At 41.2% G+C, this 27,450-nt stretch overlaps 2 protein-coding genes across 3 annotated transcripts; both read right to left on the reverse strand.

Moving 5' to 3' along the window:
• Nucleotides 1–5,078: 5,078 nt before the first annotated feature.
• On the reverse strand, nucleotides 5,079–15,588 carry LOC145464828 (uncharacterized). 2 transcript variants are annotated; one of them, XM_081448627.1, is made up of 6 exons: nucleotides 14,541–15,588; nucleotides 13,880–14,432; nucleotides 13,313–13,379; nucleotides 9,148–12,813; nucleotides 8,328–8,723; nucleotides 5,079–8,181 (listed from the first exon to the last, which is right to left on the reverse strand). In XM_081448627.1, exons 2-6 carry the CDS (start codon nucleotides 14,023–14,025, stop codon nucleotides 7,729–7,731), a joined length of 4,728 nt encoding a protein of 1,575 aa, XP_081304753.1. In that variant the 5' UTR covers nucleotides 14,026–14,432; nucleotides 14,541–15,588; the 3' UTR covers nucleotides 5,079–7,728. The 2 variants fall into 2 exon arrangements, with proteins under 2 accessions (XP_081304753.1, XP_081304754.1); XM_081448628.1 differs by having other exon boundaries at nucleotides 13,880–13,959; nucleotides 14,364–15,587.
• A 4,032-nt stretch (nucleotides 15,589–19,620) lies between these two features.
• On the reverse strand, nucleotides 19,621–26,351 carry LOC145464831 (uncharacterized). The gene is made up of 4 exons (XM_081448632.1): nucleotides 26,076–26,351; nucleotides 22,814–22,876; nucleotides 20,934–21,209; nucleotides 19,621–20,679 (listed from the first exon to the last, which is right to left on the reverse strand). The coding sequence occupies exons 2-4, from the start codon at nucleotides 22,871–22,873 to the stop codon at nucleotides 20,320–20,322; spliced, it is 696 nt and encodes a 231-aa protein (XP_081304758.1). The 5' UTR covers nucleotides 22,874–22,876; nucleotides 26,076–26,351; the 3' UTR covers nucleotides 19,621–20,319.
• Between the last annotated feature and the right edge of the window lie 1,099 nt (nucleotides 26,352–27,450).

Consider the following 27,450-nt stretch of genomic DNA (forward strand, 5'->3'; position numbering starts at 1 on the left):
TGGCCAGCTCTGAGAGAACTCTTCTGCTGCAAGCATGAATGTCTTACAATTGCCTTTACTTTCTCACTCTTGCTGCTTTTCAAATGCTGCTTCAGCCCGTGGTGGTTCAAGTACTTGTTTAGTTCTGGAACACGTAGCTTTTTAAGCTTGGTTAGATCTTCGCACAACTCAGTCCAAGGATAATCCTCATATGATTTATCTTTTGCGTCCCTACTTAACTTTGCCTTTCCTTCTGCTCTCTTTTTCCTTTTAAATGCCAGCACTTCAAGATACTGAAGATAATCCACCACAAACTTTGATTTGCAAATAGAGCAACGCTCTCTGTGTCAGATAAAACCAGCCTGCCACTTCCATGCTCTTTCTTCGCTTAGACCCCTGGCTGCCAGTCATCTGGATCACGCCCTTCTTTTGGGGTCTTCTGGTAGGAGAGGTAGTGGTATTCCGGTAGGCAGGAATGGTCAGGAACTGGTTTAGGGTATTTTTCTATCGGTGGTCCAGTCCATTCACAACAAAAAGAACAAATTTCTCCTACCTTTTCTTGACAGGACAACTTTAGAAACTCCCTGTAGTTCTGTCCCTCCTCATAGCGCTCATTCATAAACTTAAATAAAGTTTATGTATGTATGTATGTATGTATGTATGTATGTATGTATGTATGTATGTATGTATGTATGTATGTATGTATGTTCTCAATCTTACGGAAGTAACAGTGGCCTGGAACAGAGTCTTTCCTTGCTCCTGCATTGTGATACTGTTGATTTGTTGTGTGAAACACATTGTTACATTTAATTTACAGATGTCTTTATTTGGAAGGTTTTTACCTCTACTCTAGTGATAGGCATGTATAAATGTTACCCTGTGCAGGTAAAACAAAAAGCTATGAGTGTTCTCAAATCTTGCAAATAGTGGATTACTTTTTATAAATTTTAGCATACTTGTTGTGGTTTAAATTTATCTATGGTTTAAAATTTCTTAAAATTCAATGTCTCAAGTTCATTGTCATAATTCAGAACAAGGAGAAATGAAAATCCAATTGGTTTGAAAATTTTAGCCAAAACTAAATTTAAACCACAACATACCCATGAAGTCAAAAAATGTGAACATTTTACAAATAAATATGGACTTGTTTACCTGGCCTGGGTGTCACATGGGCTGACATGTATCCATGGGGCCCGGGTGCCTCATCGATTCGATCGCGTACTTCTTGGCAACAATGCCACACATTTTGCTGCACAGCCTGTTCCTCTCGAGTGATAACAATGGGGTGACAGGCCTACACAACTCCTATCCACGTGTAATAGCCGCTTTGAGAGTTCTGCTCGAACTAGTATATCTTTGAGGATCTGCCCCATTTATATTGTACGATAGGGGGATCTTTGAATATTTTGCTAAGCAATAATCCTGTTTTTAGGAGGACATTTCACCAGAGTAGAGCCGTTAGAGGTCATAGGTCTGCGTGGTTTCCGCTATTATCCGCGTGTACGTTGTAGAGTTTGACACCTCTGTTTTTGGCCACGTGCTAGTTTTTTTTTTTGCCTCATTTGTATTGCAAGATATGTTTTCAGCTCTCTAAATATTAGCTCTGGAGGGATAAAGTTTGAAATATTCCGTGAACGTGTTGGTTACTTGCATTTTGTATTATTACGCCGGGCCCGGCTGTTTGATTAACTGTTGCACGTTATGCTGCTTCTTATCACGGGTGTCATATTTATCTTTGTCCGGCTTCGCCAGAGATAGCTGTAGCTTTCCTTGTTGAAAGCTATGAGTCTGTCTTAGAGACACGTTCTTATGTTTCTTGCCATTTCATCGAGCTTTTTGTCCTTCCAGTTTGTTCGTCCTGCAACTGCAAATGTAGATGTTCACGCTGAAGTCTGTGGACGGTGTTGTTTATGATATTGTGTGGTTTTGTTCAGGCAAAAGCTCTGAATTTAGGAGTTCTTCCTATGATTGTTCATCCAGCTCCACGTTGTGGTTGTCATTGCTTTTATTTGCGATGTTGTCAGGTTTTCTTGAGACTGTTAATAGTCCCTCTTTTGTTAGGAGGCTCGTAGCCTTGTAGATCAGGCGAGACCGCAGTTTCGATCCTTCTAGATCTCATCAGTTGCCGATAACAGGGAGTGGTAGAGACCAATGCTCGGCAACACTCCGCACCTGGCATATTTGTTTGGTATTATATACTCGTTCGGCGGATCGAGAATTCTTGATTGTGATTGGTGGTTCTGCCACCAGCGAATGGTCAGCATAAAGTATTTGTACACAGCTTGACACTGTGTTTTCTACGATGGCTGTAATGCTTATTTTCTCCAGCATGTGTGATGAGATTCCACACTCTTTCAGTCCAATGGGTTTGCTTTAAAGCAGGGCGAAGAATTTGCCCACAGTTTTAATGTAAAACAGATCAAATGTATAGAAGTTAAGTTGACGAAGCAGGACATGGAAGCACTAGAAAATAAGAAGAGCAACTATAACAGCATATTCAAGGGCATACTCAAACAGCACATCAACAAAAGGAGAAGGAAAAAAGAAAACCGCAGAAAGTCAAATGAAAGAAAGAGGAAGCGGACTGAAAACAACGTCCAGCGAGTTTATGGAATCTGTGTTGGAAACCCGCTAGGAAATGATCTTCCACAATGCCTTGTGTACCCTCCTAGAACGGCCGTCCCGGGAGAGTACATTAAAGTTGAGGATGTTGCCACGTCGTTATTTACAAGAGATGGGCCATACATCGCACAGCTCTTGGAAGGGAATTATTTCATCAATGCTGCAAGAAGCAGAATCACAACCAACCTTGAGCAGGAAGTCAGAAATTATGTTTACACCTTCATGTACCCTGAAGAGTACACTCTGACGGAAAGCATTGCTGCTTCTTGCAGCATTGGTGAAAGAGACTCCCATAGCAACACAAGCGGCGACGAAGAACTCGACGACAGCGAAGATGAAGATGAGTGCCAGTGAAAGTTGCATTCGAAAATAACAGTGTTAAATACTTCTTTTCAGTAGCTACAAATGCTTTTTGTCGCCAAACGTTTTTTTAAAGCAGAAGGAAAGTTTGTAATAAATTTGTATCCTGCCTTCTATGTTTATTCGACAGCAATTTTTTTGATATTCAAACATTATGCCATTTTAAAGTTTTACTAAAATATTTCACGTGACCCCCCCTTTTTCCCTTATTTTTTTGGGATGGCCCCCCCTCGAAAGCCATTTTTTTTCGCATGGCCCCCCCCAAATCCCACCAGCCCCCCCGACCATATAAAAAATGAACGGTCCCTTATAACCATTCTTTATCAGTTGATGCTACAATCAGGTTCAGAGCCACTTTAAAATTTCAAATGTTTAAGGTAGCTCTGAACCCTATGTACAGATTTTTTTAAAACTTTGCCAAAAGTTGCGTGTTATCATGCTTATTAAAATTTGATAAATAACAAAAATTTCCTCGTGCCGTTTTTAAATTATAAGCCCCTTAAGCTGAAAATAAGGGTGTTTTTAGCAGGTCATACTGTTGCTATGGTAACCTATTGCGTCTCGAAAATACCAATGATTGGGCAGTTTTTGGATACCATGATTGTAGCATCAACTGATAAAGAGTGGTTATAATGACCCATCAAAATCTAAGTGCTGGAAACTGTTTTGAGCCACCTTAATCCAAAGTTCTACTTTAAGTGGGGCCTGCTGAAAAACAAATTTCTCCCAAAACTTGATAATACAGACTCTACTGAACAGTTTAAACAAAAGTTTAAGCAACAGTTTAAGCGCTGCTGTATATGTATTCATAAACTTGCAATAAACTTATAAAAATTTTTTGATTTGGACCAATAATTCTCACTACCGAAGAATTTGAACCTTTGAAGGCTTATCACTGATAAACCTTCAAAGGTGAGAATTATTTGTCCAAATATCAGGTAGCCATAAGTGGTTTTACGACAACTAAGATAGCTTATAGAGATAAAACAATTTTCCTATCACCAGTTCATGTTATTAGTTTGCATCATTGCCTTACCTGGGTTACCTTACCTTACCTGAATGCTGGGTTCAATTACACACATTTTCTAATATACTTTGAACCATCACTTCTATTTATTTCTAGCGAACTTTTGAGTATTTACATGCTTCCGGCTGCGGCGAGGGGGTCTGTGAAATCTATTTTCACACTACGTAACTTTGACAAAGAAAATTGAATAGCTCACTTGTGCCAGTTGGGATTTTTAATAACGACTTCATCTTTCAAAAACTGGAATGAGCGGAGGCCGAAGTTCTAGTTATGATCGTCGCAACCAACTCCATTCATCAGTCATGTGAAAAAAAAACAAAAACAAAAAAACAAGAAGAATCATAATAATAAAGTGTATTATCGTTTGTCTCACGATGTAGTCACTTGAGATGTAGATCGCGACGTTTCGACTGCTTACTGCTAGTCTTCTTCAGGCGATGAGGTCGACTGATTGCACGGTATCATTTATATCACAAAGGTCGGCTGTGATTGGTGCATTTCGATCCTCCTATTGTTCCATTGTTCCGGCGAGTAGCTGTTCCCTCAGTGGTCCGCTGTTGTACCGTTCTCCTGTTGTTGTGTTTCTTGATCGTGGGTATCCATGCTTCAGGAATTTCAATTCCACTATCCCTGTTGATGTTGTTAGGGTGAAGTCTTATGTGAATAGCTTCCTTGACCCTACGTGTGTACCAGTGAGGATCTCGATCAATAAACTTGACCTCATTCCAGATAGGATAGTGGCCGGTCTCGTGGGTGTGTCTCACTACATCGTGAGACAAACGATAATACACTTTATTATTGCATCTACCACGATGAATAACAACAACCTTTTCCTCGACAAGAAGAATCATTTCATGAAATTGTCAAAAAGGGACTGTCCCAGAAACTGGATTTCGGTCTGTAAATGATAGCCTGCGTCAGCGGACAGTCAAAACCGCCGGTGTAGGACTACTAATACAGCGGATTTTGCAACACGTCCGGTTGCAACGCAGGCTAGTTAATGAGGGCTAAGGCATACATAGGAAAGGTACACGGCTCCTTACCTAGGCTAAGTTAGATTTGACATTATTGTTTAGTGGAGGATCGGAAAGAATACGTAATAATTAATAATTATTCCACGAACGCGCTTTGGATATGTGATGGTAGATAGGCAACGAGGCGCGTAGCGCCGAGTTGGCTATAATCATCTCATATCTTCCAAGTGTGAGTGGAATACTTGTTTCATTAAAAATCCCTCTAAATATAGAAAAATAAAATAAAAATAAAAACGCCCCCCAATAGTATCCGTACGCTTATTTACCATGTTATACCGTAATGGCTAAGCCAATGAAAACTCTTGAATTGCATTATGCAATGTCCAGTTTTTAATAATTTTTTATAGTTTATGCAATCAAGATACCCCTAACAGCAACAGGATCAAGGAGGATAACAAAAATTCGTAACTGGGGGCATCCCATCGTGTAGTCACCTAGAGCGATATATTCCATGTTCTACTTAATAAATCGAATGTAGTTTAGCGTGGTGTGTGCTCTTATCGACAACGATACGCGTCATCACAGTGGTCAAAATGTTGTGGACTCACGAGGCGCAGCCTATTGGTCCTTTAACACCCCTATGCTTCCCGTCGAAGGCTCTGAGGACAAAGGGACTTCTTTTAAAATCATTTCCTCTTGTACTTGTAAATTTGCCGAGGGAAAAGTGTACAAATGTACTCATAATTTAAGTGCCTATAACCACTTTTTTTACCGCAATTAAATCTTTGCGTTATATGGAGCAAAATGCCGCAAAAAAGTTTTGCATTTGATCAAAGCCGCGAAATTTTTTTTTGAATCTTTTAAATCAGGATTATTTAGCAAACCGGCCGAGGGGAACGGAGACTGAAGCTAGTGACATCAAACTTAACAAGGATATTGGCGCCACTTTTGAACTGAAGAGAGGAAGAGTAGATGTTGAGGAATAGCACAGAATTTCCACTGTAAGTTCCCAGTCAAAAATTAATACGGATCATTATGGATATTAATAGGTGGAACATAGCCTGGATAGATAAATTATAATCATTTTTGGATAGCCTCAGTGGATCAGCCAGATTGTACAGTTTCCTGATTGATTTAAACCATTCAAGTTACACCCATGCATGGACCACGGACTCGCGGTGTCCTGGAAGGCAGACGTCGTCTCTCTCTTTTGAAAAATTCCATCTGATGTCATAAAAGTGCAAAGATACGTGCAGCGTCTCTGGTTGCTAAATTTCAGGTTATGATTTTATGCTCACGAGAAACGGCCAATCACAGCCACTAAATTGATTTCTGCAGATAATTTTGAAATCGGCAAGCTCTTGGGCTAAACCACTTAGAAAATTGCAGTTCAGAACTCTCCCAAAAATGCTGGGTTTTTTTCTTTTTTTTTCCCAAAATCTTTAATCAGCTGACACCCACCCGACCCCATAAAGTTGTTGCATGTTAGTGTGGATTCAATCACGGACGAAATTAAGTCAACATTGATACGAAGGTTGTAGCAAGGCACGGGGTCTAAAATGTCCTTCTTAACTAAGAGTGTCTCACAAAACACAAACTGCACAAAACAATTCCGCTACGCATATTCAACCAAACAACGAAGTGTAGTATTCCATCAACGGGAGAGAATTAAATCAAATAAATTCTGCAATATTTCACACTGACAAGTCACTTTTCTTGGAAACCTTTTATTCTAGGAAATGCTCTTAAAAACACCCTAGACGCATACATGCCCCTCTGTAACAACGAACTACAAGGTTAAGTACACGACACGTTTGAGTGTTACACTATGGACAATCTAGGACAGAAACTGTTTTTCCAAATTACCGCAAGGGCGACACGTCTCTATTATTTACAATACTAATGATTTAGCTTAATAGCTAGGTCTTTAATATAAAATAATCACATTATTATACAGAAAGAATTCATTTTGTGTATTTTCCCAGAAAGGAAAACGGTGAACATACTCGAGCTGGGTAGGAATTTGCTCACATTTCAAGGATTTGAACTTTTTAACGTGCAATTATATATTACCTACGAATAAAAACTCTCATTGCTTAAGCTTCTCTGCGAGAGGTTTTGAAGTTGTGATCATACTTCTCTATTTCCGAGAGATTCAGTGAAGAAATTTTCTTCAACTTGTCTCAACGAGTCTTGTCCTCTAAAGGCCGAATAAAATGAAAGATATGAAAGAGCCAACTCTTTTAATACCGCTATATGTTAATAACAGCTCTGTTCGACCTGAAACGCCTTGAGTGTAAAGGCAGAAAATTTAATCCTCTTTCTTTTCTTCTACGAAAACGTCGTCATTTGGGGGGGAAAGTTGTGATGCACCTGTTTACATCGTAACCATGCATGTCAGCTACTTTTCCGAGTTTAAAAAAGCGTCGATATATACGCTTCCTAAACCAATTATGAAACAATGATCAAGAAAATAATCCAAACCCTTGCCATTTCATTGAAAACAGCGATAGCTGTGTATATGTGGATGACTTCAACGGCGTTTTTGGATCAGGAAACTATAGGAAAATGTTTCACAGATTACATTGATTCTGCGTGACTAAGTGTATGTCTTCAGTCTTGATCCATTCCCCCAACCCAGAATAATGTTACTTTGTGTGGACTAGACTTGGACCCGTCTATTGAATAACAAGACCAAGTAAGCCAAGATATCAACTATATACAACTATCCCTCAGAAGAAAAGTCCTAATCTTGAAAACAGCCATTTACACAACATTCCCGTGGTATGGATGTTTCCACAGATCGTTCAACAGTTTGTCTCTAGATTTTTCTCTTCGCTTTCTGAGAATGTCTTCGAGACGAGTTCCTCTCTTCCTACGTTTTCCCATATCGAGTAAAACATCAGTTGCATGTACCTCGTCCGGAATACATTCATAGCAGAGCTTTAGATACTTGAACGTGTTCTTGCACGTTGGATCGTCGAAGAACGTGTTTGAAGCCACGATTTCGCAAGCTTGGTTGTGCCTACACTGGCTTTCAACTTTCTTAAACGTGTTGTCTGGATCAGTCTCGCAAACTTTGTCCGCATCGAGACCAACTGGGGCCTCAGGACAGAATGCGTTTTCTTCTCGTCCCCAAAAAGCGCGGTTTACTTTGATAGTTTCATACTGCTTACACTGGAGCCAAGTCTTCTCTCCTTCGCAGATGTAAGAGCAATTCTAAGGATACAAAGAAGAGAATTTCGCTTTTAAGACGTTGCAAACATTGCTGATGAAATTCTCTCACACGAATCTTGTTTTCCTGTATTAATAAGAAAAATAACACATATCGGAACCATGTTAAGTTCAAAAGTTAAAATACTCACCGGCATCACAGCTTCCGGGCCAGTAGGTCCCATATCTCCCAAAGGCCCCGGAATTCCGGGAGCCCCTGGTTCTCCGGCTAATCCCATGAGACCCGGTGGTCCCTGCTCCCCTTTATAACCAGGCGGGCCGGGAAGGCCAGGGGGACCAAGTGGACCGAATTCCCCGTCAGCACCCGGGGCACCTACTTCACCAAGTGGACCAGGGGGACCCATGGGGCCCGACATACCCTGCATGCCGGGTGCTCCTGGGGGACCAACAGAGCCTTGTTTACCCGGACGACCGGCAAGTCCACCATAGAATAACGTGAGATTCTGTTCTAGGATCTGACTGATCATAAAGCGGTCCAACAGCTGTTGATCCACTGTATCTCCTGGCTTGGGCAGATCATATTCAACCTGGAAAACGAGATAAATTATCTCTTTATCTCTCTCGACCTTCTGTCAAATGAATTCATAATGTTCTTTAAATTCTGGGTAAAACACTGTTGACCAACCAAACAAATTTTGTGGACAGTGATTAGAGATTGAGAAATTATTCCATAAAATTGCCTTTTGCTGAAATCACATTTATCCATGATATTAATTGTGAACAAACGAAGGCCGAGTAACTGTTGAGAGATAGCTGTTGGCGTATCGAAATGGACAGCATAACATTAGTATAAAATCAAATTAAAATCCTAATTTTTTTTTTTATAAAAGGACAGCACATCATTCAAGTATGGGTCCCTGATTAGGTATCATTACATAGCATAATTTCATTCACAGACAAATTAAAGGGCCACGAGATTAATTTTATTCATAAACTGGAGCAAAAACTAACTTGTTCCTTGTCTTCATAGGGAGCAATCTCATCGTTGCCACTGCTCGGTATCAGATGCCTGTTCTTCCCCTGCTTTTGATGTTTAACTGTTGATCCGTCCTCCACAATGCTACTCGACCCACTGTCTGCCTCCTTCTCAGCCGGGCTGAATGCGCTACCGAACAGGTTCACAATAGCATCAGAAGGATTAGTAGCCGGAGTCAGCTCCAGGGTACCGCTGCCAGCCGAGCCAGACAGGAAGTCCGAGGCGGAGCCGTAATCGATCCCAGCCCCAGATCCTAAGCCGTAAGTACTACCTGATCCGACACCCAGTTTCAGAGGTATCTTTCCCAAGTTTGCTGGTACGATATCAGCTTGAAGTCCTGAGGCTAAGTTGAAACTAATAGGTTTCACCTTACCAGTGCGAGAACGAACGGTTGTCTCCTCGACGCCTTGGTCACCGGAAGATTGCGCACCAGACCCCTCCCCGGCCCCGGACTCAACTACGTTGACCTCTTCAGGACCCGAAGCCTCTTCTGTGTTCAGTAAATCTTCCTGTGGGAAATCAGCAATGTTGGGGATAAATCCTGACCCAGAAGTGTCGAAGATTGCCGATCCAGAGGACGAAAAAGATTCCTCGATTCCAACACTGCCTGGAAGTGCACTTGCGCCAGAATCTGACTGACCAGAAGAAGAAAATCCTGATGCTGATGCAGATGCAGATGCAGCCAACGTAGTGGACGAAATCCCTTTTCCTACTTTCTTGGGCGTTGGCAGATAAGTGTGCTTGGCCACTGGTAATGGTTGAGAGCCCGATCCAGAACTTGATCCACTGTCCTGTTCCGCGCTTGCTGATGCTGATGCTGATGCTGATGCTGATGCTGAAACTGTTGGGGCATAGTCCTTTTTCGCCAACATTTCGAGTTCATTTGAGTCATAAGAAATTTTACCGCTGCCGCTGCTGCTACTACCTGATACGCCAGATGCCACGTCGAGGCTTCCTGATCCAGATGCAGAGCTTCCTTCATCGAGGAAGGATCCAAATCCAGACTGAAAAGTGAAGCCAGAAGCATCCTCCCCTCCAGATCCAGCCAGAGATTGGATGTCGGCGCTATCTCCGTTACCAAATCCACCTGGTAACGGCTCCTCGACAGCACCAGATCCTTGGGAAGGCTGAAGGGATTTGAGAAGTCCAAATTCCCCACTACTGCCTTCTACCTTTTCACTTGAAGGCTTCGTCTGCAAAATGATCGTCGAATTGGCTGACTGAGAGACATTATTTTGATATGTGAAGGCCGTGACTGGTTCGGAGACCTGTGTTGTTTCTATCGTATTTGGTGATGCAGCTTCATCGTTTTCCACTTGCCCTGACCCTGATCCAGAATTATCGGCAAACTGAAATGTCTTCATCAAATTGTCTTCTTCATGTAGCCCAGAGCCAACTCCCGAGCCAGAACCTGACTGGTCTGCCATGCCAGAGCCTGGTTTGTTTTCCGGAGAAGCCATGGTCATGAGGTTAGGACCCACAGCTCCAACACTACCTGGAAGAGTCTCGTCCTCTGATGAAGACACTAAAGACTGAAGGTCGTCAGCAATTCCAGAGCCGCTGAGCTGTTCGTCGCTTCCTGATCCAGAACTGTGCGACTGTTGCGCGACGGATACAACAGCAACATGAGAACGGGTCTTTGGACTTTCTCCCGAACCCGTACCTGACGTAGGACTGACTATCTTCACAGCTTCATCTCCAGACCCCGAGTTGGAGGAATCGTCTACCTCAGCCATACTAATCTGTCCCCCTATACTTCCTGGGAGACTTTCTTCTGGCTTTTCCGACTCCCCAGATCCCGACAAAGCACTTGGCAAAACCTGTTGCAATAAAGATTCCTCTGAGCTTAATTGACTGCCCGAGTTTACCAGGCTTGGAGTAGACTCTCCTGAACCAGACGCATCAGAAGCTGCATCAGCACGGTCGTCTGATTCAAGTTTCTCAATGTCGGTTATACCACCAAAACTGCCCGGAAGTTGGGCTTCCCCTGACACTTTTGATACAGTGGAAGGCTTTGACGGTATTTTATCTTGCACTGATTTTATCTTTGAATCCTGGGCTTTAGCTTCTTCGGGTAAACCAGAACCTGACGTATCCGCTTGCTTCACGTTGTTTGCCACAGGTTCACCGGATCCAGACGAAAAGGCAAAGCCAGTTGCAATCACTGGTTCTGCAGGTTTCTGCTCGAGTTTTTCAATGTCATTTACTTCGCCAATGCTGCCTGGCAAGGCATCCCCTGGATCATCATCTTCCCCGGAGCTTTCTGAAGAGCCTTCATCATGTTCGGATTGGCCTACGCCCGAAAGGAAGCTTACTCCAGATCCACTAGCCACATCAACTATGGTGTCTCTTCTTTCTACTTCGTCAGCGCTGGACTCTCCTGAATCATCTTCATCATCGTCATCATCGTCATCATCTTCATCTTCGTCAGAGGCCGAGCCTGAGGAATAAGCTGAAGCGTCATCCTCTTCTCGTGAATCATTTTCCCAAAGTGCATGTCTCGTATCCGACCTCTGGTGACCCTTGACGTCCTGAACATCATCTGAGCCAGAGGAGGCGGTTTCATCTTCTTGGCTGCCACTTGCACTGGAATCAGATTGCTCTCCACTGACATCTCCACTCACTTCATCGCTATCATCGTCGCTGTCATCTTCGTCGTTTCCTATGCTACCTGGGAGTTTTGTCCTCTTTGGTGTTTGCGGTACCGTGCCCTGTTGCTTCTTTGCCTTTTGAAGACCAGCAATGAAGGCAAGTTCATCCGCATTCACTCCACCCCCGCTTGACTCCTCTGTCTCCCCTGATCCTGATGCTACATGTTCCTGATTAGAATCGGCAAATGTAACAGGATGAGCTCCTTCTGCTAATCCACTGGATTCAGGTGTGTGATCACCGTTAGCACTTGTTTGTTGACCTTCTTCCTCGGTAACTGGTACAGTAGCCGACTCATTGTTTGCATTGCTGGTTTGATTCGATACGGTATTGTTTGTCAGTGACAACTGCTGGGCGGAATAAGCTTCCTCAGGCTCCGCGGCGTTGAAGGACGCGGTGCCAGCAACAGCAGCGGAGGTTTGTTTTGTTTCGGCGTTATGTGAAATGGCGACCGGTGGCGGTTGTGGTTCAGAAAAATTTTCCGACGTATCGGCAGCTACAGCTGATGTAGTCACAGCACTACCTTCCTCTTCGCTAGCTGAGGTGGACTCAGTAGCAGAGTTGGAGGGTTTCAACACAACTGGTTTATCTTCTTCAACAGGTTTGGCTTTCTCCTGTTCTACAACTCCTGATCCCTCCCCAGAACCAGAAGCATCCTCTCCAGTGATTACGCTTTTCTTTGTTTTTGACGACGCAGCATGTCCACTGTCCCATTCACCTTCTCCCGAGGGAGGCGCAGCTCCACTGTCAGAAAACGGTCTCTGGCTGAAGATCGAGTTATTTTCTTGGGGTGCTGGGAGATCTGGAAGATCTGGAAGAGATGACACTCCACTAGCAGGTTCCACTCGTCGTCTGAATCTCTCTATTCCCTCTCCCTTGGGTCTTATAGCTACCACTTCCTCGCTAGGGACAGGCGCAAGGCTCTCTAAGACTTCCATTAAATTGATGTCCGAATCCTTTTGAAGCTGAACATTGTCGGGGACATCGCTAAGCTGTAAAGTGTGATCATATAAAACAGGGTTCAATTCCACGACGCAGCAATAAAAGTTCATTTCAGACAGCTTCATTCTTTTAATGTTTCATGACACTCAGAAGGAGCAATCTTTAATGTTATGAAGAGTCAGTTCAACCGAGATGTAACGACTATGCTGGGTGCCCAAATTTTCTCTAGTTATATGCGATAAATTTTAATATGTAGCAAAAAAGATAGCATACAGTATATCAATAGTAAATGACATTTATTCCGTGCTCGCAATAACAGTGTGTTGTCAAACAGATCGAGAGGAAGAGGAATCGTCAACAAGAGATCTTGATGCATCCTCAAACCAAACAGAACGCACACGCACAAAAGAAAACCATAACTTCATTTAAATTTCACGTGAAAAAGGCACTCCACGCTCAGTAAGGACTCGGTTCATCTATTAAGACGCACAAGCTAATTTCCAGGTAAGCAACCAGAAAAAAGGGTCTATAAATGTCATTTGTCCTTACCTTACACTCGGCTAAAGCGACAATTAATATCGTGGTCAAAGCTGTCAGTTGCAGCGTCATATTTTGACTACAAAGAAAACCAGGTGGTCAGTCATGCAAAATAACAACAAAAAGCAATGTCCTATTATAAAAATAATAATAAAGAGACGTTTATGTAAAAAGCGTTCCTGAGACTTTTTCATGCCTCAAATTTGTCCCAAGTGTTCCACAATAAGTCATGTCAGCAATAGCTACGGGGTTATGTTGATCTAATGACCTGAGCTGCAAAACAGTTAACACTCGTTTAATTAGAGTTAAGATGGGCAGCTGACGTTTGAGCGTTAGAGTTAAGTCAAAATTTCTCGGCTTTTTCTAAACCAGGGCTATCGTTCAAGACACCAGTTTAATCTCAGTATGTGGTTTCATCTTTTCAACTTCCGGTCATTTTAGAATAATGTTAAGTGTCCCATACGCAACAAGGAGAATGCTGATTACTTAGAAATACTTAGGTCATTTTCTTGGACGTTTCTTTTTTTCAGCCAAGAGCTTTTCTGCAGTACAAATGTCTATAAATCTCTTCAGTCCTACCTGTTAAATGTGGAAGAAAGGGCTCCTCGGCACAATTGCCGTTTGCTTACTGCTCGGCTTTTGCCAGTTTTGTTGACGAACTGTTGTAAAGGAAGTTTGTAGGAAAACGTTTTGAGTTCAATTGCTATGCAAAAAAGGGCGACCATGAAACATCTTGCAGAAAATTAAATCTTACTGTACTGATTTAGCGGCCGAGAATAGCTGGCAATGATTCTCTGACTTTCATAAACAAGTCAATAAAGAAGAAATGGCTTGACTCTTATTTATATATTAAGTACTCAGCTGTAGTAAATTAACCCTTCGATCAGGGAATCGAAACAGCCGAGCTTAGTTAATCGCCATTTTGTTTCTTCTCCAGAAGCTAAGTGAGGCGTAAGGTCAATAACGACAGGCTACAGATGAAAGTGATAATCTCAAATCTGAACAAAGCATTTCAACCCCAGCAGTAACATAAAAACTGACGGACGAACAAGTTCGTTCTTACCTCGTAATATTAAGTCACAGGTAGACTGCTCGGGTGACCAGCAAATCGAGCAGACAAACTGACCGTCAGCTACGAACAAACATAGAAACAGACGAATGAAATACCACTTATTCGAAAAATCAGATTCATATGAAATCTGAAATAAAACCACGTTGAAAAAAACTGGTCAAAAGTTACCTTGGACGGAGAGAATTTTCTAATTTTTCAAAATTATGACAGGCCGGCGGTGCGTGCAAATGCTGTTTTCATAAAGTCATCCTCCAGCTTACGTAATTATGTCATCTCCCTGGTATGCAAGCTTGTTGAGAATGCATGCGCTCAAACGTCTTTCACCTTTGCTTTTTGGGGAAAATTAGTGAATCGCGGGTGATTTAACGAGATAATTTTTCCTTTTGTTAAAATTTTTTGGAGCAAAAGCGATTGTTGGTGAGAATTCTCTTCTTTATGAGTACAATCCGATGGCTGTTTATCGTTGACAGGTTGGCCATGACACCTGTTTGTTTATGATCAGGTCATCAATCTGTTCCTAAATCACAGGTCACTATGACATTTTGTATCTGACGTCGGGAACAGAACGCGAGCTTGTGGTAATTAACTGGGCGTTTTGAGATAAAATCATCTTCATCGGATCGACGATAGCTCAAACAATGAGAGAATTTGTTTGCCGTGTTCCACAGCATTAACGTTGGGCCGTTCAAGTCCACGAAGAAATTGTAGATTATTACAAATAGAATCGATACAATTAGCGACCAATGCTGTTTTGCAGATATGTCAGGCGGGACTCAAAAACTAAACTAACCGAGTCGAAAAGATTAGAAGGTCATCTCAATCTATTCCCTGTAAAAGTTCAGTCAAATCCCTATCGTGCCGGAGTTCTTTAACAGAATAATGACCAAAAACGTAACGTTAAATAAGTTTAACAGTTTCTTAGTTTTTAACAACCAGAGGTGTTTGTGGTGAATGTCAGCGTTATGGCTGTTTATAATACGACGAAAGGAATTAAGATCCCCTCGGAAAGAAAACGACCACATTTTGCGATAAATTTGCTATCAGCAGTCGCTATACTTTGTTCCCGCGGGCATTGTTTATAACTGAATTAACAAGAGAAAATAGACCACTGTAAAGAAACTGAGCATTTCCAATTCTCGACTCCTGTTTCTTGTATTCGTGACGATTCTCAGTAAGCAGTGCAATTCTAGTAAGATCTCTCGGTTTTTACGCCCTCCAAAACAAACCAAGAGAAACAAGAATCTCAGCAGCAAAGATCAAAATGCTAATGTCCCTAACGAAGTAAATCAGCAATTAATGGTGAAGCAGGAAAGCTAAATTCGTTAGACGGCTACCGCACGAGGCGGACAAATGGCGTATAATAACAAGGCCAAGAACTACAGGTGCTCTGATCACAAAGTCAATTGGCGTGTAGAGAAAATCATTAATAATACAGTATTTCTGTTATAACCTGAATAGCGGTTTATTAAACACAAACTAGAGGAAGTATAAGCTCTACATTGAATCTATCTTATCTCGTGATTTTCTGGCGCCTTTAGCATGCGCCCTCAGTTGGAATGGAGTTATATACTGGGGTGTTTGTCTTGGCTTGTCACGGTGATTGGGCTGCCTGCGTTTGAAAGCAACCTTACCAAATGGGTTCGGCTAGGGAACGCCACAGCACTGGGCTGCCAGGGGAATATGTTAACGTTGTCTTGTGCAGGAGAGGAGGAGGGACTTAAAATCAATTCTGCGTTCTGGGGAAGGGACGATCTTAAAACATGTTTACCTGACAATCACTCCAACCCACTGAAGCTCTGTCCACCGGCAGGCGAGACTTTGAAGTTTCTACGCCATGTTTGTGAGAAGCGTCCAACTTGTACCTTTCCGGTGTCTGAGATGTTCTTCGAGAAATCGATGTGTCCCGGCGTGCCGAAGTTTTTGAAAGTTGGATATGACTGCAGAATGATGAGTGGAATGGGTGCCAGATAGCTTCCGAGGGATTTCCTCGTGTACAAGTAAATGACGTTCTGAAATGGCAAGATGAATAATCAAGATCGATTAGATCTTGATTAAGAAATATCAAGAGGGTATGGCAGACCACAGAAGAGCCGAGACAAAACCCATACGTCGCATCTTGCGCTATAAAAATTCCAGTGCTTGCCTAATCGATTGAAGTACAAAATGTCAAGACTTGGAAAGTTAAATCAACAAGAGAAGAAATACGTTTTTATTTTATTAATATACAATTCTTAATAATGACCCCACAACCGTTACGTTCTCACTTATGCAATGCCGTCCGAATTTGTCAGGCAAAAGCAGTTGTCGATGAACCTATTGGCCATAGAGTATTGCTAAGTAAGGATTCATAAGAATCTGTAGTTTTCTGTAAATGTGTGGAGCGTAAGCAAGAATAGCGCGATAAAACGGCACTGACTCTTAAATTCCCAGCAAGGCCACGCTTCCCGCTGGCCACGGCTTTACCACTGGAAGATCACTACTTCGGTGTTTACTTATCACGAGAAACTGCTAGCATTCAGGTAACATTTTGTCGTCCTGATACCTGTTACACTAGATAACATAACCCATTATCTTTTTAGGCTCGTTTGTACATTAAAGCTTTCTTTGCACAAGAAGGACTATGTATCTATAGCAGGTGTCGGCGCAGGGAGGTTTATTTTACAGATTGCGGGTTAAGAAAGCGACACAAATTTATCACGCCCTATTACACAGAGAATAACATTTCATCCAGGAATTGGATGGCGTCTGATTCATCAAATATATCTAGGCAAATGTTGTTCTTGTAGTAAGAATAGGGTTAAGATTTATTTTGATATTAGGGTTTTCTGTCACCTGCGACTTGCAACCTGTAAAACACACCTGCTTTGTCAGTGACCTATTTCGAAAGCGTGAACTTCAAACTAGCTTGGAGCAAACTACTGAACTCGTGGAACCATCAATTCGAACTTTCAGCATCTCCTCCGGGCCAACCCTAAGTCAACCCCCGCCCAATCGGCTCATGAAAGGCCCGCGACGGCCCCAAGGCCTCGACAGTACAAAAAAGACGGTCACCGAGGGCCGACCTTCTCATAGTACAGTCCGACCAAGCTTGGTTAATAAGAAATTTATCACCCGACTGAAAATTTTTGGAAAAAAGCCTCGATCACGGACTGGAAATCATTGTAAACTTCAAAGCGCAATTCTGATTGGGTACCGACTAGGCTGAAAACAACAGAAGGGACAGACAGTTGTACGAAAAAGAAAAAGTTAATTTCTTATCTGAAAGCAAGTTCTTTCAGTAACGTAAGCCATAAAACTAACAGAAAATCTTTAAGGGTGATCGATCGTGCGGGATCATTCGGGACAGTACCCGGTGCAATACTTAGAGAATATTGGACTGGCAATGGAGCAATCCGATGGATACATTTTGCTCAAAGTATTGTTTTCGTATATCATTAAAATCGGAATACAACGAGCTGCTTGTTAGAAGCCTTCCAACAACGAGCTGCTTTTGAATGCTTTGCCTTCAAGGTCACGTGTTCACGTGTTTAAACCCCCCGCCCCCCCACCTCTCCACCCCACCACTACTCCTCCAATATGGTGTCCAATTCCCTACCCTATAAACCATAGTAACAATCAGGGAAATCAAATTCCTGTCCACCGAGATGCATTCCCCCTTACAGATCTTCGCATGAACTACGCAGATCCTCGTGATATATTAACGTGCGAGCAGGCGGTTTTATTATGAGATATAGGGATTATACATACACGGGTTATTCCTCCCTGGGGAATGTTGCTGCCTCTATTTGATCACTTCGATCGATTCGATTGATTTGTACACGATTTCCTTTCGCTTACCTTTGCGTTCTTCTTTGCTGCTCTGATTCCCATCGCAGACTTCCTATTGTTTTTCTCAGTTATTAAGCAAAACGAAAAAGTGAGTACACTGGAGTTTACCATAACGAAACAAACACGTCCTCACCGGCTTCCACCGTCGCCATTTTGACTGGTTACTTTGTTACAGCATTTCTTGCAGTTAGCGGTTATATACAATCCACGTAATCTCCTTCATACTGAACTGTCACTAAATCAACAATTACGCTTGCAGCTGATCGTTTTACTGGTCTTGACTAATTTCAACAATATATTGCAATTGCCTTATTTTAGTTTAGGGTGTTAAACTATGACAGACTCTGAGACTTCTGAGCAAAAGGGATGAGGGGCCAGGATTTGCAGAACTTTTTAGGAAAGGTTTTGTAATTTAAATATCAAAAATAAGCTGCTACGCTGATTGACATTGCAACCTCACATGCGATAGTCTGGATAACTGAAGTTTTTTTTTTCACAAGAAATGGGCATCTAGCAATTCTAGGACTCAAAGAATCACATTAAGCAACAAATCCCTGAAGGATGTCAGCCGTACCTGTGATGGCTAAAAGCCGGTAGCTACACAATAAAGCAATAAAGAAGGTTAAAAGAGTTTTATGCCTGGATTGAGGCCCTTTCCACACTACGGACGCGTTTTCGCTCACTACAGTCGTCCATACTAAAGCTACCGAAAACACATTAAATTAAAAACGCAGTCCAGACGAAAAAAATTTGAAAACGGAACTCTATCGTATTAGGGAGGACAACGAAAACAGAGCTAGGTTTTCGAAAACACTGGTGTCTAGTCAATCACATGAACGACGTTTTCTCGCCGCACATCACCGTTTTTTTGTGTGTTTATAATTAAGTGTGGAAGGAGAAAACGCTCCGAAAACACAAATGATTACGCTCACAAATAATTAAGACAGTTACCCTATAAGTGTTTGAACAACTTTTCCTGAATTTAAATATATATACGGCTGTATCTAACGAGATTTGTAACAATAAGACAAAGATGTTTTTGTAGTGTGGAGGCGACACTTTTGAGTTTTTTTTCGAACCGGCGAAAAAGCATGCTCGAAGAACAGGTCGCCGTGCCTGAGTCCCATTTGTATGGGTAATCAAATGAGGACGAGTAAAATTGGGAAAGAATTTGACGCGCGTTTTGTCAAAATTCTAATAATTCCCCTCGCTCAATTTCACTAGTATATCATTTGATTACCTTTTAATATCGTGGGTGACAAACGCAAGTTACGGTTACAATAGTGAGCTTTTGACTTATTTATTGTATCGAGAAATTTCGCGCCAAACGATACCATGGCAATTTTGTCACCCATGATATTAAAGGGTCGTTCAGTTCCCACATCTCAGTGTAAACGCAATAAATCTCAAAAGACCATAGAGCTTTACTGTCACAAATTTCATGAGTTTATATTCAATAGCAACACAAGCATGATTTAGGTCCACTGCAGTGATTAACACAACTACTACGAGCATGTGCAGAATCTATAACAGCGCGTTATAATGTGTCTAGTCAGTTTGTCCACTTGTCAGTTATGTCTGTTAGATCGTGCGCATAGTTACATCCGTGTAACCGCTGGTAATTTTTTACAAGGAATCCAAGAGGCTCACGTAAAATATGCGCCAAAGATTTTAGAAACATTACTATATACACATTCGGTATTAAATTAAAAATAATGTGTAATGTGATGGAATGAAGTGCTTTCCTAGTTTACAGCAAAGCTTTACACAATGTTCTCTGAAAAACTCATCACGAAAAGCGAATCCTTCTATTTTATCTATCCTTTATCTCAAGCAAAACGTTTTTCACCGTCTAACATGACGTGGTATGTTAATTCGCTGCCAACTTTTATTCTCCAGTCCTTCGTAAGTGTTCAGAGTAAGGTCAATACGTGATGTAGAGAAACATGATTTGTGCCGTCAGATGAAGTTTTCCCCGACAGACGATCAAGCGGTTACCAAGTAAGCTGGTTGACGATGAAGTCCCGGATGTTTCGGACAGCCTAACCATATTAGGCGGTAAAAACGTTTCGTAGCTTATCACGTGATAGAAGCTATGTCAGTCACACAGAGAATCAAATTAACCGACTATTCTTGATCTTTGAATAGCTGCTTTCACTCTTGACTCGCTAGGTAGACACTCGTAGTTGACACGGAGATACTTATAGACCTGTCCACAATCGGTCTTGTCAAAGAAAGTAGATGTGGCTGCCAGCTCACAGGCTTGTTCGTCTTTACACTGTCCTTCCACTTTGGTCATAGAGTTCGATTCGTCTTGAGGGCACATGTCGGAGGTGCTGAGTCCGTGTTGAACGCCATTCGTGGTACACGTGGCGGTATCGTCACGTCCCCAGAAAGCAGAATTGATTTTGATAACTTTGTACTGCGGGCACTCGATCCATTCCTTCTCCCCCTCGCACGTGATGGTTTCCTGAGGACCCTACAGAGAGAGAAATTCCGAGGCATTTTCAAGGCTGTGAGGGCAAATAATGAAAATTGTAAAAGCAATGATACGTTTACAGATAGACATTTGACAGATAGATTTCTGCTGGAACAGTGCTTAGCTTACAACTCTGACAATTGTTATATTTGCTTCTCTCGACTTTTCCCGAACTCAAGCGAATAAGCATTAATTTCGTTGAAAACTTTCTCCTGTTTAGCTCTACAATATCTGCTGGAGTAGTTTATACTTACAGTAAGAGCATTTCCAGGTCCGGGAGGTCCGGGTGGTCCCGGGGGACCACGAGGCCCAGGAATTCCTCCACGAGCAACGGCGTCACCACTTCCACTTCCACTTCCACCCATGACGTAACCGGGGGTCCCGGGAGGTCCAGGAGGTCCCGGAGGTCCCATCAAACCACCTTGACCGTTGACAAAAAACCCGAGGGGTAGTTTTTGATCCCAGTAGTAGCTCAAAATGTTGTCACGCTTCTGAAGTATATGTGGTTTGCGCGGCATAGGTGAACAGTGCTAAAAGTAAATAAACAAATAAATAAATAGATAAATAGAAATTTAGGCTATTAGCGTTCTATTGCGTCCTTTGAAAAGCTTGTGAGTAACTCCACTTCCTTTCCAAGCGAGTCCGTATCAGACTTTGCCTATAGACCGTTTTCATTAGTAGCTGCCAATTTAAGATTCTTTTGTATGCGTTTAAATTAGCCTCAATAAACTCGTTTGGGAGTAAAAATTCTTTTGAATTATTTACTCAAAAACGAGGTTATTTTAATACTTACAAAATAATTTATCATTGGCAGCCATTTATGAAAAAGGTCTATTGTGATGGTTAGGATTTTTCAACGCAATGAACCATTCAAAGTCATCTAATTGAACCTAACAAGCGTTTGTGTTCGCTGGTTTACTGTCTAGACCTCGCTCTTCTTGTTACAAGCTCCCCCACCCTGGTCCCTTTTGACGTGTGCAAGCTGCAACAATCCTTTCCCAACCCTCCCACCCAAAGCTGGGTTTGTAACACTTATCGCCCCCGAAGAATTTTGAATTTCTCTCTCGGTGATCTGCCTACGCGTAGTTGATTTCTCATCATTGTCTTACGAACAATAGAGCCCCTTTCCCTAAAAAAATACTCAAAGCTATAAAAGGAGCCATCTAAAACCCTAACGGAATGTCTGGTTCGCCTTGCTCTGGATAAGGACGTCTGTCAACTGAGAAGTAAGGCGAATGACATCAGACTAGGGAACATTTTGTTAACACTTCTCCACAAACAGACTTGCAGAGCTTTAGTATTTATTACTGGTTATCAATGACGTTTTAGTCAGCTTCACTTAATCAACGGTTTTTGTACAGAATACGTGTGTAAATGACAGTTGCAATGGCCTTTTTGCTTCTCAGATTGCCTGCATGCTTTTGAAAGCGAAGACGCGGGAAATATACGCGCGGCCAAAAGAGAATAAACGTGCGGACGGATGGCAGGAATAAATGCATTGATATCAGTTTGAGATCCTGACATCAAGAAGCAGTTGTCACTTCAAATTAAGTTGTTTGAAGGTTCCCAATTTGTTGCATGTTCTCCATGTGTCGGTCGTGAGTTATTTTCATTCTAATTTTTAGTGGGATATGAAAGAAGGTGCAGATTTCCCGGCGCACATTGTGAGGCTAATACGACTAACTAATATGACTAATTGTTTGAATAAGATTCAACGTTTTTTACTGAATTAGCCTTCAACGGTGCATGATTGACTTATTGATTCTGCTAATCATTCAGTCTCTAAAGATAAGGTTGTCAGGTAATGCGAATTTCGGATCTAAACACTTCAACAGAAAAAGAAGCTCTGATTTGAAATTATTCTTTCTAGGATGGAAACGGTAAAATAGAGTATTACCTTTGAGGTTTAACAAACTAGAGGAGAAAATGAGTTCTAGAATACACATTGCCTATACTGCCACTCAGAACGGAATATCCAATAAGGCTGTTTAGATTGACTGGGACCTTCATAGCTTTCACGTCCTTGTTAGAATTTCCGCGGTTCCAGTCGCCGAGCTTATAATAAACGAAGCAAGCTAAACGCTGACACAGGTATTACTTTGATCAAGAAATAGAAAGAACTACACACACTTACCGCTAATACAAACAAAGCGAGGCCTAAAGTCAGCCTGAGCAGGCCTGTTGCAGCCTTCATAGCCTGAAAATAAAAATACAGACGTGCGAAAACAAGATGAGTGATCAGAGATTTTCTGGTTAAGTTACCCTATCATGGCGAGTAACTGGTACCTGCACTCATACCCTGGGAAGGGCTGACATCATAACCGCCCCCTTCTATTCCCGGAAATTAGAGTGTGATCTTCGTTAACGCTTCCTTCGTTTATCATCTAAGTAATCCTTTCAACTAATAAAACTGAGAGAAGACAACAACGATCGAAAAGAGATCTGTACGAATTTGGGTCGATTATTCCGCATCAGAATGAGAACGTCATACAACTAAATATCAAGAACTTTCCACTACCAATTCCACGAAAAACCGCGCTATTTTATTCTTGTATTTACACCATGCAACAAAATTGACGTGTTGAGTTATTTAAGTTTTAGGGGAACTTAAAAGTAGCACTAAACATTTGGTTTAAAATGCCTCGATTGTCCGCATTAAAAAGTCTTACAACACCAACTTAAAACGTTTAAATGTGTCGCAAGAGTGTTTTCAAGAAGTTTGACTTTTTTAGTGAATGCTTTTTTTTTTTCATGCAAAACGGTCCACACAGCTTCAGACGGTTTTCATGAGGCAAATTTATTATATTTACAAACCATGTTAAGGCCCTCGCTGTACTCGTTTCATTGCTTACTTTTTCTCCAATAAATAATTTAAATTTCTCATGGAACGACAATTGCTTGTCACTTTTCCACTTGAAAGAGTCCTTTGATGAATTAGAGGCTGAAAACCTATGTTCTTTTTGTTCAGTGCCTTCAAAATGTCTCTCTCAACGAGCTGACAAGCTAGAGAAATACATAGCTAGTCTATTATCGCAACATTTAAAGATAAAAATGTACACCTTTCGCTCGTGTATGAGCTCAGTACGTATATTTCGGACTCATTGACTGAAATTTATAACTCGAAAATTTGGAATTTACTTTGATTAGCTCTTCATGTTTTGTTTGGGTGCATAAACTGTAAAGAGCCCAGTGTTTTCTGAAATGACCTGAAATCTGAAACTATAAACAAACAATTTACTGTGATGAAAACAAGTGTTAGGAACATATGATCCAGGACCTAAAAACACTTCAGTACGTCCCGAGATCAAAACAGAATTTTCATAATTGCATTTATTGTCATGAAAAAATATCACAAAAGTATCTGTGGATTTATTTTGTTTAATCGCTAAATTTGTTTATAGTTGCATTATATTTGTAGAGTTATAAATCTGGGTAGCCCTTCAGCGATACTAATGTACCGTTATTATTATTTATTTTCGCGACACTTAATGAAAGTCTTTAATTTAAGACCTTATTGAAGACCCGCGAAAAAACGTTTTTGCGAAATTAAGCAGGCTAATTTAATACCTGGCTTTGCAATTCTTTAATCAACGTAGATGGTAAGCCTTTACAACAACTTGACTAGCAGTGAGGTAAAACTAACTATATGTTGCCAAACGGATGGGAGAAAGTATAGGAATTGCTTGGGTAGTTTTCTTATCTGAATTTGCTCAGTGTCATGGGAAACCATCGCTACGGAAAATATCGTGCCAATTCTGAAACTACATAATTTTTTTTAAATGAAGATCAATGGTTTGACAATTTTGCGACAATTAGTTCCTTTCAGTTAACGCATTTTTTTTTTTTTTTTTGGCGCCGGGGGGGGGGGTGCAAATCGCGAAATTTAAATCCCGCCAAATATGCCCGTTCTAACGCGAAATTAAGTTCCCACAAAATTAAGTAACAATAAGATATAATGCTCGAGTCCTATTTTTATTTCGAATATCAATAATTTGCCCCAATTTCTGTTCCTATCTAATCATGCCAAGCTAAAACCATCAGGTTGGTAGCCTATTATCGCTTGGTTAGGTCGGACACTGAAGACCACTGAGAACATTATCCTTATAACGAGACAAAGACTTCGAGAGCAACTCAGAAAACGTTCTTGTGAAAAATCAACTTTCTTTGCCTACCATGGTAAATCTGTAGCTGATTGAGCTAAAAATACTGGTGCACTTTTTTTCTATTAAAAATAAAAGAAATACCGATATGTAAGCTACCACAGACTGAATTTCGATGACAAGCATGAGAAATCCTAATAAACCATAGAAAGCGCATGGCAAGAACACTTTAGTTCGCGCAGTTGATATCGTAAATTTCGAACAAGAGCAAACTTGTTCAAGACATCATAAATAAACTTACGACGGAAAATCCCACTGCAGTTTGTAAACGAAGGAGGGCCTTATTATGGTTAATCCCAGCAAGACTCTCTTTTCAAGGATCATTGAAGAAAAGGGAGGTAAAAACACGCGCGATAGCGAAATTTCCTCTGGCGCGTTCTTCGCGCGCTTGGAGTTTTTCTCGGCGCTTCAGAGGATACTAATCACGCCCCGTATCGACCGTAAATAACCGAAACATTCTCCAAAATCACTGATCCATTTGGCGCTTAGTTGTACACTTCAGTTAATTTGACAGGCTAAAAACATGATCAAATTGACACTGGTCTTTCGGGTCATGCGAGTTCAGTGACTTCTGAGCAAACAGCAAGTTCACATTGAACGCGAGTAGCTGAACGTGTAGGAAATATTCGCTACATCAGTTTAGTGGCTCTTTTGGTCTTCCTAATAAGGAATGAAAACAATTAACTAAGTCAAAATATTGGGTTAAAATCACCGCTGTGATTTCTTATTGCCTAATCATGTTTGTACGAGCAAACAGGTACTTCTTTAAACAATCATTTATATCCAAGTGAAAATCAAGGGTAAAGGAATACGCGACACAAGAAACAACCTTTTGCTCGGTTTAAACGACATCGTTAGATAATTTAAACCGTTTTTCATTTCTTCTCCCGTCCGTCTCGAAAACAAATATATCCTATGTAAAATAAGAATGATCAAACCCTTTTTCAGGCTTGGCTTGGCATGGATGTTTCCGTAGATTGATTTTTACGAAATGGAAACTATGACTATTTAATACAAGGAACATCAAAGTGAAAAAACCGGCGGTAAAATAGAGACAGCAAAAACTACCTGATTTTCTGAAGGCTTGGATTAGGGTTCTATTCTCTGCGAGACGATCTGCGTTTCGCTTCGTTGAATTCCAGGGGTCTCTCTATTTTTCTCACAAGCCTTCAGTGTCAATATACGAATCAGGCAATTTGTGCTGATCAAATGATTTAAGTTTCGATATGCCCCTACCTTTCTTGAAGAATCCAAGGCCAGAGAATCGGACGGGAAAAATCCAAACTTTTAGAAAATCGACACTCTTGTGCCGGTCCGGTTTGGTCACCCTCGCAATCCAAGCTGTTAGGTAATGTGGCTCAACTTGTCACTTTCATTACGTCATGCCTCAAGAGCGCGCCACGCGCCTCCACTTACCCGCCAATATTGCGCTCAGTGAGCGTGCGCGTCAAACACCAGTTTGTCTAAACGCTTAGCGATTTTTAAGTGATTCAGTCACCACGCTTGAATAAAAGCAAACAGTGGTAGTTAGCTTGCAAGCGTTATATGAAGTGTCGTCAATCAACGCCTCAAAAATGCCTTAAGAGTTTTGTTTGAAGCCCACGAAGATTAGCCGTTTAAAAATGGCATTATATCATGAAATTATTCATCTCGGAGTTGGTGGTGGATTTTAGAGTCTTCATTCAAAACAATCGTGATAACACCGCTATTTGATGAAATAAAAATACACAATAGTGTCCTTATAAAATTTGGTGGCGTAGATACTCAAATGAACTTTGAAAATTACTCATTCAAGCGATTAGGCTTATCAACAAAATTCTAATCTACCTATTACATGTTTCTCTTTCGTCCCTTACTAAGGGCACACGTAGAATTGACCTTCCTTTGCACTTTAAAATGTAACATTTTAAAAGCATCACAGGAACTCAGTAATCTACAATTCACAGACAATACTATCACAAACCATTTCTATTGCTAGGACTGTTTAATAGTTTTTTACTCCGACTAAATTAAACTGACTAATCTTTGCTGTATTTCACGTTAATATTGCTTGGCAGTTTTCAAATAAACCAGTTTATATTAAATTATTCGGATTTGAAATGACTGAAATTATGGAGAGACTACAAATTGTTGGCTGGAAGTGGAGTTCTTTTTCTCTTTTAACCAAGACAAGTAAGTCTGAGACATTCCAGCGTAAAACTGTGCCTTTTTTACAAGCTTACCTCTGATTAAAATTTTTCAAACTTTTCCATGGTCATTTTCTGCAGCATACAATAGTCTCCGTTTTTGATATAAGTAAAAAATGGAAACTTCATTCCAAGAAAAAGCAGTCGTTGTGTTTCGCTTCTGCTGACGAACAAATCACAATTCTAACCCTTTGTGCTCTCAACAGCTTTCCTTATGTTATTGATGTCACGGTTTTGAAAACCTACTGAGCAAGATGTGAGGACCTTTGCGTGTAAGTTTTAGCCAAACTCGCTGAACCACATCACCTTGAAACGAATATTTTGGGATTTTCTTGTCTGATGCCTGTCGTTACTTGATGTAGCGTTCAAGTCCTGCCAAACGCTCTGCAGGAGGTTTTTTCAAAAGGAATTCCCTGAGAGAAGCG

The sequence above is a fragment of the Orbicella franksi genome, chromosome 13 (genome assembly GCF_964199315.1).
Source record: "Orbicella franksi chromosome 13, jaOrbFran1.1, whole genome shotgun sequence".
Taxonomy (NCBI): domain Eukaryota; kingdom Metazoa; phylum Cnidaria; class Anthozoa; order Scleractinia; family Merulinidae; genus Orbicella; species Orbicella franksi.